The following is a 12,541-nucleotide window of genomic DNA, read 5'->3' on the forward strand; positions in this document are numbered from 1 at the left end:
TTACTGCGAGCCGGTGTCTCGCTCTGTCCCTCTGGTTTTCGTCACCGGTGTCACGCTAGCCAACACAATATTCTGTGTAGTCACCGTTTAGTCTTCGATTTTAGGGGCACGTTGTCGTCCAGTCTGGCATGGTTAACACCAACACGCTTGTCAAATCTCAGTTAACTTTTCTCCAGCTTCTGTCTGGGAACCACCAATTTACATTTGTAACTAACTGTATAATTTTCACTGCTGAATTGATTTACTGAGTCATCAAATCATTTCACTTTGGTAACTATTTCATATGTAAAGACGTAGGCTATATGCACAAAGAATGAATCAAGAATCAGCTTCGAGAAAAATATCTGAATATAATATAATTTCCTTTTGCCTATACAATATTGTAGTAACCATGAGGTTTGGAGTAATAGTGTGCTATAATAGTGTTGTACTGCCTGCATTGTGTGTATGTGTGTGTGTGTGCGCGCGTGCACATGTGTGTGTGTGTTTGTGTAGATGAATGAGGTTAGTCAGCATATGGACTTGAATCACAAGCAAGCCTGCATCGACCTGGAGAAGGCCACTCAAATCATCACACTAGCATTACAGGTAAGACACACACACACACACACACTCAAACCTTTGTGTGCAGAATCAAAATTGCTTTGAGCTGTATTGGCCAGTTTTGCGTAAACAAACAAGGAATTTGACTCCAGTTAATATGCTCTCAAGTACAACACTCAAAAATAATATAAAAAAAACTGTAAAAAAAAATAGAATAAGGGCAGTAAGCTATGTATTAAGAAAGAAATGTTTGGAGTGTGTATGTTTGTGTTATGTGTACGTGGGAGAGAGATAGAGTGTGTGTGTGTGTGTCTTATGTGTTTATGTGAGAGAGAGAGATAGAGAGAGAGATCTAACATCCTTGATGATCCTTTTTCAGCATGAGGTAGGTCGGAACCAGGAGCTCTGCATGCTGATTCGTCGTCTGGAGGAGAAGGAGGCGGAGACTGGGCGGAGCCTAACAGAGCAGGTGGAGTCAAACAAGCAGCTGAAGCTGAAGATTGATGAACTGCAGAAACACCTGGAGGAGAAGGACCACTCACTAACACAGGCCAACCAGGTGTGTGTGTGTGTGCGTGTGTGCGTGTGTGTGTGTGTGTGTGTGTGTGTGTGTGTGATGAACTGCAGAAACACCTGGAGGAGAAGGACCACTCACTGACACAGGCCAACCAGGTGTGTGTGTGTGTGTGTGTGTGTGTGTGTGTGTGTGTGTGTGTGTGTGTGTGTGTGTGTGTGAGTACACTTTAGGTTGCAGAATAGAGTTATGGCTGGGTTTGGTTGTACTTACTCAGTAGAACTGGTTTCGGTTGGACTTACTCAGTAGAACTGTGAGAGGATACACTCCACTCATTTTCCACACTGTTTATTTGTATTTATTTGTTTATTATTTATTTATTTATTTTGGCACACTGTTGTTGTCTCTGTGTGTGTGTGTGTGGGTGTGTTTCAATACAGACTGTGGCTTTCCTGAAGAATGAGCTAAGGGACCTGCATCAACATCTGCAAAGCCCCAACAGGATGGGTCATGGTGTGGATGAGTGGCCACAGGGTGGAGAGAGCCAGATCAAGGTGAGATGAACACACACACTCACTCACACACACACACACACACACACACACACAGGATGGGTCAGGACGTGGATGAGTTGCCACAGGGTGGAGAGAGCCAGATCAAGGTGAGATGAACACACACACACACACACACACACACACACACACACACACACACATACACACACACACACACACAGGACGGGTCAGGACGTGGATGAGTTGCTACAGGGTGGAGAGAGCCAGATCAAGGTGAGATGAACACACACACGCACACACACACACACACACACACACACACACACGCGCGCGCACGCTCACACTCTCTCTCTTCTCCTCCATCTACAGACACTACACTACACACAAACACATTACACATCTCACACACACACACACACACACACACACACACACACACACACACACACACACACTTCTCCATCTACAGACTGTTGTAACGCACAATACACACACACTCTCTCGTTCTCTCTCTCTCTCTCTCTCTCTCTCTCTCTCTCTCCCTGCATCTACAGAGTTTTTACCAGGGGGTCAGGTTGCAAGAAAAAATTCACGCAATGTAGCAAAAATCAATCTAAAAAAACACACAAACACACGCGCATACAAACACACACTCATATACACAGTTACACACACACACCTACAAACACACACACACACACACACTCTAATGCCTGTCGTGTGTTTTGCAGCAAATCAGGAGTCCCAGCTCTCCTCTCCAACCAGACCAGCTGACGGCAGCTGAGGAGCCGCTGGTCTGGTCAGAACAGCTGATGTCGTCTGAGGTCCAACTGGTCTCGTCTGGCGATCAGATACCAGCTCTACTCTCTGGGATTAAAGAAGAAAACGCTGCTCATGGATATGAGGAGTGCAGTCAGTATGGTGAGGAGTTGTGGGGAGGATCACACACACGCACGCACGCACGCACGCACGCACGCACGCACGCACGCACGCACGCACGCACGCACGCGCACACACACACACACACACACACACACACACACACACACACACACACACTTTAAACTGGTTTTGTTGAATCAGTATTTAATGTTCGTCCTTAAAGGCATTGTAAAGACTGTTTTTTTGGGGGGCCAAAAACATTTTGATGCCAGATACCCACATAACTAGACGGATGGCCATTTTGATGCCAGATACCCACATAACTAGACGGACGGCCATTTTGATGCCAGATACCCACATAACTAGACTGACGGCCATTTTGATGCCAGACACCCACATAACTAGACGGACGGCACTCCTGCCATTGGTCTCCTCCATCACAGCCCTAGCAACCACTGACCTAGCAACTGCCTATGTTCGGGTAGCAACACTGCCGCCCCTTCCTCCGAAATCTAAGTGAGCTGCTGTGCTACAGGAGTTAGGAGACCTCTTTCTACAAACTGCTGTCGGTGCATTCCTTATATTATATCAGAGTTATGTTCCTACTTTTCTGCTAAATAATAATAAAAGAAATTTGTTAGTTTATTATTGTGTTTCTCAACTGTAGGGGGACCCCGAGAAGAAATATTGTTTAGTGCTGCTTTCAAACAACAATACTGTTTTGTGCTGCTTTATAGCAACAATATTGTTTTATGCTGCTTTAAAACAACAATTTCTGAAAATGTTAGTGACGTTAAAACAACAATTTCTGAAAATGTTAGTGACGTTTGACTCAACGTCCCTTGTTAAAACAATATTCTCGATGACTGTGTTAGTGTGTCTGACAAATGTATTGATTCTAAGGGTTTCTGCTAAATAAAGTGGTGTGAATATAAATGTCCTCTATTCCTGCTTTAGAGAGAGCTGACCCCAGAGTGGAGTACACTGTCCCTTCAGCTAAATAAATGATATGAATGTCCTCTGTTCCTGCTTTAGAGAGAGCTGACCCCAGAGTGGAGTACACTGTCCCTTCAGCTGCAGACATTAAATTTGAACAGATCCAGGTACTGTTTTGGGATTGTGTGTACAAAATATCACGATTGCAACCCATTTGATTTCACATGCTAATGTTAATATTACTGCTAACCCATTTGATTTGACATGCTAATTCCAATTCACTCGTAAACTCATTTCATGAAACCATGCCATGCTAATGGTCAAATGTTCAAATATGGTCAGCTAAACTAATAAATGTCTCGTCTCAGACTCTGCTGGTCTCGTCTGACGGTCAGAGGCTGCTGGAGGCTCCAGTCTCTGAAGATGAAGATGATGATTGTGATGATGAAGAGTATGGAGAGTACAGCCATTCAGGTAGGTAGTGATGAGGAAAGAGCAACACACACACACACACACACACACACACACACACACACACACACACACACACACACACACACACACAAACACACATACACACACACATGTGAAATGACATGGCTGAAGTGGAATGGAGGCTGAAACGGGCATGTAACTGAAGCGTTCCGTAGCGTCTGCCGCAATAATTAGCTTATACTTAAATCAATACATACAGTTGCCAATTAGCTTATACTATAATCAATGCATACAGTTGGCAATTAGCTTATACTATAATCAATACATACAGTTGGCATCTAGTCATCAATTAGCTTATACTATAATCAATACACACAGTTGCCATCTAGTCAACAATTAGCTTATACTATAATCAATACACACAGTTGGCAATTATACTATAATCAATGCATACAGTTGGCATCTAGTCATAGCTTATACTATAATCAATACATACTGTTGGCATTTAGCTTATACTATAATCAATACATACAGTTGGCAATTAGCTATACTATAATCAATACATACAGTTGGCAATTAGCTTATACTATAATCAATACATACAGTTGGCATCTAGTCAACAATTAGCTTATACTATAATCAATACACGTACAGTTGCCATCTAGTCAACAATTAGCTTATACTATAATCAATACACGTACAGTTGGCATCTAGTCATAGCTTATACTATAATCAATACATACTGTTGGCAATTAGCTTATACTATAATCAATACATACAGTTGGCAATTAGCTTATACTATAATCAATACATACTGTTGGCAATTAGCTTATTCTATAATCAATACATACTGTTGGCAATTAGCTTATACTATAATCAATACATACAGTTGGCATCTAGTCATAATCGTGGCTACTGTGGCTGAGACGCCCTCATGGTGGAACATGTTCATTGCATGTACAGAAAGTACAGAAAACACCTTTAAAAATATTTAAAAATCTTGACAGCAGTGAGAGCGTCTGTAGTAGACTTCTATTGCTCATAGTAGAGGCCCTATGGATGCCAAATAATTCCAATTTCCTAGCACGTCCACACAATCAGGTACCAAGTCCACATACCAAGTTTGGACTTCATACATCAAAGCGTTGGTGAGATATGAGCTCACCTGTTTGCTTCGCAGACAATTTTGATTGGCTGTATTGAGTAAACGCTTAGCAGTCAATCTTGATTGGCTGTATTGAGTAAACGCTTATGCGTAGGCCTATCGAAACTCTGCAGCTTTGCTGCTAGACCCCCAAATATCAAAACAGAATTCTTACACTACATGGTCAGATAAACATTGCGATCACCTCAGAAAAGCTGTTGCTTCAAGAGTGTATATGTACGCATATTTAATCAGATATAGCCTCATTTGCATATTTTTTCATTGCATTTGCATATCTTGTCAGTAATGAAGGATCTTTGGTGGAGTGCTTCCATAGAGATGCATTATGTTGCTCTATCTTGTCAGTAATGAAGGATCTTAGGTTACGTGCTTCCATAGAGATGCATTATGTTGCTCCATCTTGTCAGTAATGAAGGATCTTTGGTTACGTGCTTCCATAGAGATGCATTATGTTGCTCTATCTTGTCAGTAATGAAGGATCTTCCATAGAGATGCATTATGTTGCTCTATCTTGTCAGTAATGAAGGATCTTAGGTCACGTGCTTCCATAGAGATGCATTATGTTGCTCTATCTTGTCAGTAATGAAGGATCTTTGGTGGAGTGCTTCCATAGAGATGCATTATGTTGCTCTATCTTGTCAGTAATGAAGGATCTTTGGTTACGTGCTTCCATAGAGATGCATTATGTTGCTCCATCTGGTCAGTAATGAAGGATCTTTGGTTACGTGCTTCCATAGAGATGCATTATGTTGCTCTATCTTGTCAGTAATGAAGGATCTTTGGTGGAGTGCTTCCATAGAGATGCATTATGTTGCTCTATCTTGTCAGTAATGAAGGATTTTCCATAGAGATGCATTATGTTGCTCTATCTTGTCAGTAATGAAGGATCTTTGGTTACGTGCTTCCATAGAGATGCATTATGTTGCTCCATCTGGTCAGTAATGAAGGATCTTTGGTTACGTGCTTCCATAGAGATGCATTATGTTGCTCTATCTTGTCAGTAATGAAGGATCTTTGGTGGAGTGCTTCCATAGAGATGCATTATGTTGCTCCATCTTGTCAGTAATGAAGGATCTTAGGTTACGTGCTTCCATAGAGATGCATTATGTTGCTCCATCTTGTCAGTAATGAAGGATCTTTGGTTACGTGCTTCCATAGAGATGCATTATGTTGCTCTATCTTGTCAGTAATGAAGGATCTTAGGTTACGTGCTTCCATAGAGATGCATTATGTTGCTCTATCTTGTCAGTAATGAAGGATCTTTGGTTACGTGCTTCCATAGAGATGCATTATGTTGCTCTATCTTGTCAGTAATGAAGGATCTTAGGTGGAGATGCATTATGTTGCTCCATCTTGTCAGTAATGAAGGATCTTAGGTTACGTGCTTCCATAGAGATGCATTATGTTGCTCTATCTTGTCAGTAATGAAGGATCTTTGGTTACGTGCTTCCATAGAGATGCATTATGTTGCTCTATCTTGTCAATAATGAAGGATCTTAGGTGGAGATGCATTATGTTGCTCCATCTTGTCAGTAATGAAGGATCTTAGGTTACGTGCTTCCATAGAGATGCATTATGTTGCTCTATCTTGTCAGTAATGAAGGATCTTTGGTTACGTGCTTCCATAGAGATGCATTATGTTGCTCTATCTTGTCAGTAATGAAGGATCTTAGGTGGAGATGCATTATGTTGCTCCATCTTGTCAGTAATGAAGGATCTTAGGTTACGTGCTTCCATAGAGATACAGATTCTATCTATCTATCTATTGCCTACAGATGCAGACACCACGTGCACTTTTAATTGAAGCGTTCCGTAGCGTTCTGCTGCAAAAATGAGCTTCCGGTATAATCAGTAGAACTGGCTACACTAGACTCAGTGCTCATAGCAGTGAGAGTGTTTGTAGTAGACTTCTGAATCTACTTTTGCGCTACACAAATGGATCATACCTCAGTTACATCAGAGAGGGTTAAAGCGGAGCGAGAGGCGCAAACGTTCGATCATTTCCGCGTTCTGTCTTCGCAAAGGGGAGGGGGGCTAAATCCCCCTTTAAGCAGACCTGTTACATTCGAACTGAACTGCTTACCAATCTGACAGAGATCGATATTTCACTCTGACGTCTTTGCAACACGCCTCTTTAAGCAGACAGGAACTGTTCGAATTTTGCTTCCGTAGAGATGCATTATGTTGCTCTATCTTGTCAATAATCAAGGATCTTTGGTTGCATGCCCTTTGTGGCCTTCCTGTAAGTATATGGATAAATCTCGTAACAGAATGCAGACATTTTTTCAACTGCAGAACTCTAAGCTGACCTGGTCCAGTATGTGTTTAGGTAACTGTGTCTTCCTTTTGTTTGTGCTGTTTGAACAGGAAAAGGATCGTCTCCCTCCCCTTCAAGCATACTCACAAAGGAGCAGCCATACTGCTGCTCTCAGTGTGGCAAGAGTTTCACTTTCAGTCATAATCTCAAAGCCCACCTCCGTATTCACACAGGAGTGAGAAAATACCAATGCACCCAGTGTGGCAAGAGGTTCATTCTACGTAAGCATCTTGAGGATCACAATCGCATTCACACAGGAGAGAAACCTTACCACTGTACCCAATGTGGCAAGGGCTTCACTCAAAAGGGAAACCTTAAACTGCACCAGCGCACTCACACGGGAGAGAGGCCTTTCCAATGTACTCAGTGTGGCAAGACTTTCAATGATGGGGCCACTTTCAGGCGACATAAACTCATTCACACTGGAGAGAAACCCTTCCAGTGCTCTCAGTGTGGGAAGAGTTTCATTCAAAGGACAGATCTCAAAGTACATCAGCGCATTCACACAGGAGAGAGGCCGTACCAATGTACTGAATGTGGGAAGAGCTTCACTCAAAAGGGATCCCTCAAAGTGCATCAGCGAATTCACACAGGAGAGAGACCGTACCATTGCACTCAATGTGGGAAGGGTTTCTACCAAAACAGTAATCTCAAAGTACATCTGCGCACTCACACAGGAGATGCCGTATAAGTGCGTGGTGTACTGTGAAGCCACCGTCAGTGAATGAAGTCCCTGAGCCTTCTCGAATTCCGAACGGCACCAGTTGAACACCGGGTTTGCTGTCGGTGGAAAACCACCTTCTGTAGTTTGAAAATAGGGATTCATTTTGATGTGCCCAGCTTATTCACTGTCTTCGCTAGAGTTAAGAGTCATTGCACGAGAAAACCAGGCAGAGGTCGGGAGATGGGGGTCGGCCAAATCGGCTCATACTTTGTATGTGTGATAAGTATGTGGAACTATGAACAGCCAGATACTTAAAACCCTCCAGCTTTTTTTTTGTTCTGGGACCCCTGTCAGAGACCCTCAAAAATCCAACAATTCATGTCTGAAAATGACTGAAATTGCAATGGCTACCCTGATTATCCTGATGTGTTAAATATGAACATAAGCTTTATATTTCCATAGAGCCTAGGTAGCATAGTTTTAAAGACCAAAAGGTGCACTTCATAGTTCCACATACTTATCACCATGGAGGTATTATATATAACTGGAGAGAGTGACTAAGCCCCGCCCTCTATTCAAATGAATGGCGGAGGCTAGGCTAGTAAATCCGGCCAATTTTCGTCAACGCCATATTGAACACTGGAGCTCCGATCCAGTGCCAGTCGGCTCTGACCATGCGCAAAGTTCCAAAGCTGGAAATTACGCATGGACCTACATTGATTTTAATTGGACATTCTGTAAAAAGAGAGTCATCCTCCAGTTCAGAGGGTGGCGATAATGCACATACCTTGCTTGCCGCGTAACAACAAGCAGAAAAAGTTGCTCGGGAACGCCCACCCGAGTCCAGTGGAATGTCGCACGGAGTAATGATTGGCTGTAGGTACCCGTCCACCAACATGTGCGCGCATGAGAGCTCGTGCCCAACACGGATTTTCGTGCACGGAGCTGGTTCTAAATGCTCCATGGGGCGCCATACTTGAAAATGACGCTTGCTAACGTGCCGAAGCTAATCTACGCGGCCTTGACCCCCTGCTTATCACACATACAAAGTATGAGCCGATTTGGCCGACCCCATCTTCCGACCTCTGCCTGCTTTTCTCATGCAATGAGATAATGCTCATGAGATAATACACACCCTTCTCACCTCTGTGCAGTAACACCGTTAGCATAGCTTAGCATAGCTCAGTGAGGTGGGCAGCTCCAACTAGCCTATAGCACCCACTGTTAGCATAGCTTAGCATAGTTCAGTGGGGTGGGTAGTTCCAACCGGCCTATAACGCCCACTGTTAGCATAGCTTAGCATAGTTCATTGAGGTGGGCAGTTCCAACTGGCCTATAGTACCCAAAAGTGACAAAAGAACTCCAACATGTCCGCATTTACATGTTATGACTTATTTCTAAAATTCTATCTGTCTACCTATCTTTCAGCTGTAGGCCTACACTCACACACACAACACAAATCACAATAGGACAGCGTATGCACATTCACATTCTCATGTAGATGTATTAATGGCAGGTCTTGCAGCCCCGTAGATATACTACTCACTGATAGTTACAACACATAGGCTACAAACAGCCAATTTTATAAGCATAATATTATACAAACTTGGAATGTTATCCTTCAGGAAAAGCACTGCTACTTTTGCAGTGATTTACACACAACACCTGAAAAGCTAGTAGCATGTAGTTCCAAGATGCTTAGAAATTTGCTGTGTTGCATTTTACATTTTACATTGAAATACCATGGGTGCTTTAACTAATCTTTATTTCTCAGTCAGTGCTTCTTACAGGCCTTAGAAAATACAAGGAGGACACCTAGTGGTGTATCTGGGTGCCGTTAATATTTTTTGTCATTTAGATGTTGGCAACAAAGTTGTCTCTCAGAGCCTTGTTAAGCAAAATGTTTATATATTTAAAAAAATTATTATTATTATTTCTATCCTGTTGCAGCAACAAGAAGGCTGTTAGAACACACACACCATTTGTACTTTTCAAATGGTATGTAAATTGAGTTGTTTTCTTTAATGGTAATTATTTTTATATTGTGGCCTCCCCTGGCGTATTTGACCTGTTTTTATTGTATACAAGTGGTTGTATACTTGTTATGTGCTCAATAATAAAATGTAAAGGCACAGTGTATAGGCTGCTTTCTTCTGAGACAGCGTTTAGGCAAAGTCCTCTCTGGTTTAGGCTACCAGGACCAAGAAGACGGAAAAATGTGTATTGTACAACTTCTCATCCCGCACGGTAGAGGGCGGTAAAGCTTCTATACTCCACTAAACCTTGGCTCAAAAAAAAAAAAAACCCAGTTAGATGTCCACGGGGGGCTTCTACTAACATATTTAGTAGTGCTACGGACAAGTATGCTCAGGTAGGCTATATCTAAATAAATTCCAGTGAGTTTTTTTTATTTATTTTTTTTTAATTTCGGTATCTAAAGGTTATCCGTTAATCTTAACTTGAAGGCGACATGTAGCAGGTTTCGACTCCGCGCTGTCCCAGTCAAAGAAGCACACCGATTTCAGGCTACGAAGAGTTGGCACGAGGGTGGGCGTCGCGCTCTTGTGTCAGTCAACTTCAACTTCAGACAACTGAGAAAAACTGAAACCAAACGAAATGCCCCCTAAAAGAAAGTATGGAACGAGTGAGAAGCTTGTGCGGGACTGGCGTAAAGCAGAGGCTACTCTTGCTGGAATGAAGAAAACCAAGAAAGCTAATCGCGGCCAAAAGGCAAGATTGCCAGAAATAGAGGTAAAATATTGATGTTAATAGGGCTCGGGATCATGACGTGAAAACTTATTAGTAGGTTCCTAGTTTTTGCCTTCTTGGTCGTATGTTGCTGTGTAGTGGGGTGTAACAGCACACCCACGATCGCAAGAGGAAAACAATCGCTATACTATATTTCTGCTTCTTGTGTTCTGCATTTGAATGAATGGATATTACGCTCCGTGCGCTACCAACATGGCGGCAATATTCCTAGAATGCGAGGCGTGTTCCCGAGCCCTATAGTTGGTTTCGTATTGTAAATTATTTATATTGGAATAACAAAATGATATACACTATACATATACATGTATACACTATCCATGTCCAGACCACAGTGATAATATGGGATTAATCATTCCACATGTTTATGTTAACTAACCCCATGCATTTTAAAGAGATTATTCCCGATTCAATGTGTGTGTGTGTATGTGTGTGTGTGTGGGTGGAACAATAAGGTTAGTCAGCCTATGGACTTGATTCACAAGCAAGCCTGCATCAATCTGGAGAAGGCTACCCAATGCATCACACAAGCATTACAGGTAACACACACACACACGTGTACTTTGTGTTGTGATATACATTCTCTTTACACACACACACACACACACACACATAATATGTACCTTTTTTTGCGTTGTGATATACATTATTTCTCTTTTCATACTCACAGGATAGGTTAGCCACACACACACACACACACACACACACACACACACACACACCTAGGCTGTACCTCTCTGAACTGGTCTTAGAGAAAGACGCCGGTCTTTTCTGTCAGTTATGAGGGGCCACTTGTACAGTATCAATATAATATATCTGCTTTCAAACTGTAATCATGCTGAGAACTTGTGCATGAAACCTCACTCCGGAAGGGTGTGTGTGTGTGTGTGTGTGTGTGTGTGTGTGTGTGTGTGTGTGTGTGTGTGTGTGTGTGTGTGTGTGTGTGTGTGTGTGTGTGTGTGTGTGTGTGTGTGTGTGTGTGTGTGTGTGTGTGTTTTGACACGTTTGTGCCCTTTTCAGCATGAGGTAGGTCGGAACCAGGAGCTCTGCATGCTGATTCGTCGTCTGGAGGAGAAGGAGGCGGAGACTGGGCGGAGCCTAACAGAGCAGGTGGAGTCGAACAAGCAGCTGAAGCTGAAGATCGATGAGTTGTATAAACACCTGGGAGAGAAGGACCACTCACTGACACAGGCCAACCAGGTGTGTTTGTTTGTTTAAAGAGACTTTATGCGATCAAGACACACACTCACCTGCTAACATAAGAGTTGCACACAGAGTAGAGTTACTCAGTAGAACTGGGTCTGGTTGGAGTTACTCAGTAGAACTGGGTTTGGTTGGAGTTACTCAGTAGAACTGGGTTTGGTTGGAGTTATTCAGTAGAACTGGGTTTGGTAATAAACTGGGTCTGGTTGGAGTTACTCAGTAGAACTGGGTTTGGTTGGAGTTGCTCAGTAGAACTGGGTTTGGTTGGAGTTACTCAGTAGAACTGCGTTTGGTTGGAGTTACTCAGTAGAACTGGGTTTGGTTGGAGTTACTCAGTAGAACTGGGTTTGGTTGGAGTTACTCAGTAGAACTGGGTTTGGTTGGAGTTACTCAGTAGAATTGGGTTTGGTTGGAGTTACTCAGTAGAACTGGGTTTGGTTGGAGTAACTCAGTAGAACTGGGTTTGGTTGGAGTTACTCAGTAGAACTGGTAGAGGATACGGTCCACTGATTTGCTATACTATTTGCAATGCTACTTCTATTTATTTGTTTTTATTTATGTTTTCATATTCTTGTCATATGAACAGCTGTCTCTGCTGAAG

The 12,541-nt window shown here is 42.6% G+C and overlaps 1 protein-coding gene across 1 annotated transcript; it reads left to right on the plus strand.

Annotated features, from left to right (window-relative positions):
- The first annotated feature begins 509 nt into the window (after nt 1-509).
- Nucleotides 510-10,035, plus strand: LOC134081737 (zinc finger protein 41-like). The gene is made up of 7 exons (XM_062537584.1): nt 510-588; nt 923-1,102; nt 1,498-1,611; nt 2,304-2,493; nt 3,490-3,557; nt 3,759-3,864; nt 7,358-10,035. Exons 1-7 carry the CDS (start codon nt 517-519, stop codon nt 7,996-7,998), a joined length of 1,371 nt encoding a protein of 456 aa, XP_062393568.1. The 5' UTR covers nt 510-516; the 3' UTR covers nt 7,999-10,035.
- The last annotated feature ends 2,506 nt before the right edge of the window (nt 10,036-12,541 follow it).

Source organism: Sardina pilchardus, chromosome 1 (genome assembly GCF_963854185.1).
Source record: "Sardina pilchardus chromosome 1, fSarPil1.1, whole genome shotgun sequence".
Taxonomy (NCBI): domain Eukaryota; kingdom Metazoa; phylum Chordata; class Actinopteri; order Clupeiformes; family Clupeidae; genus Sardina; species Sardina pilchardus.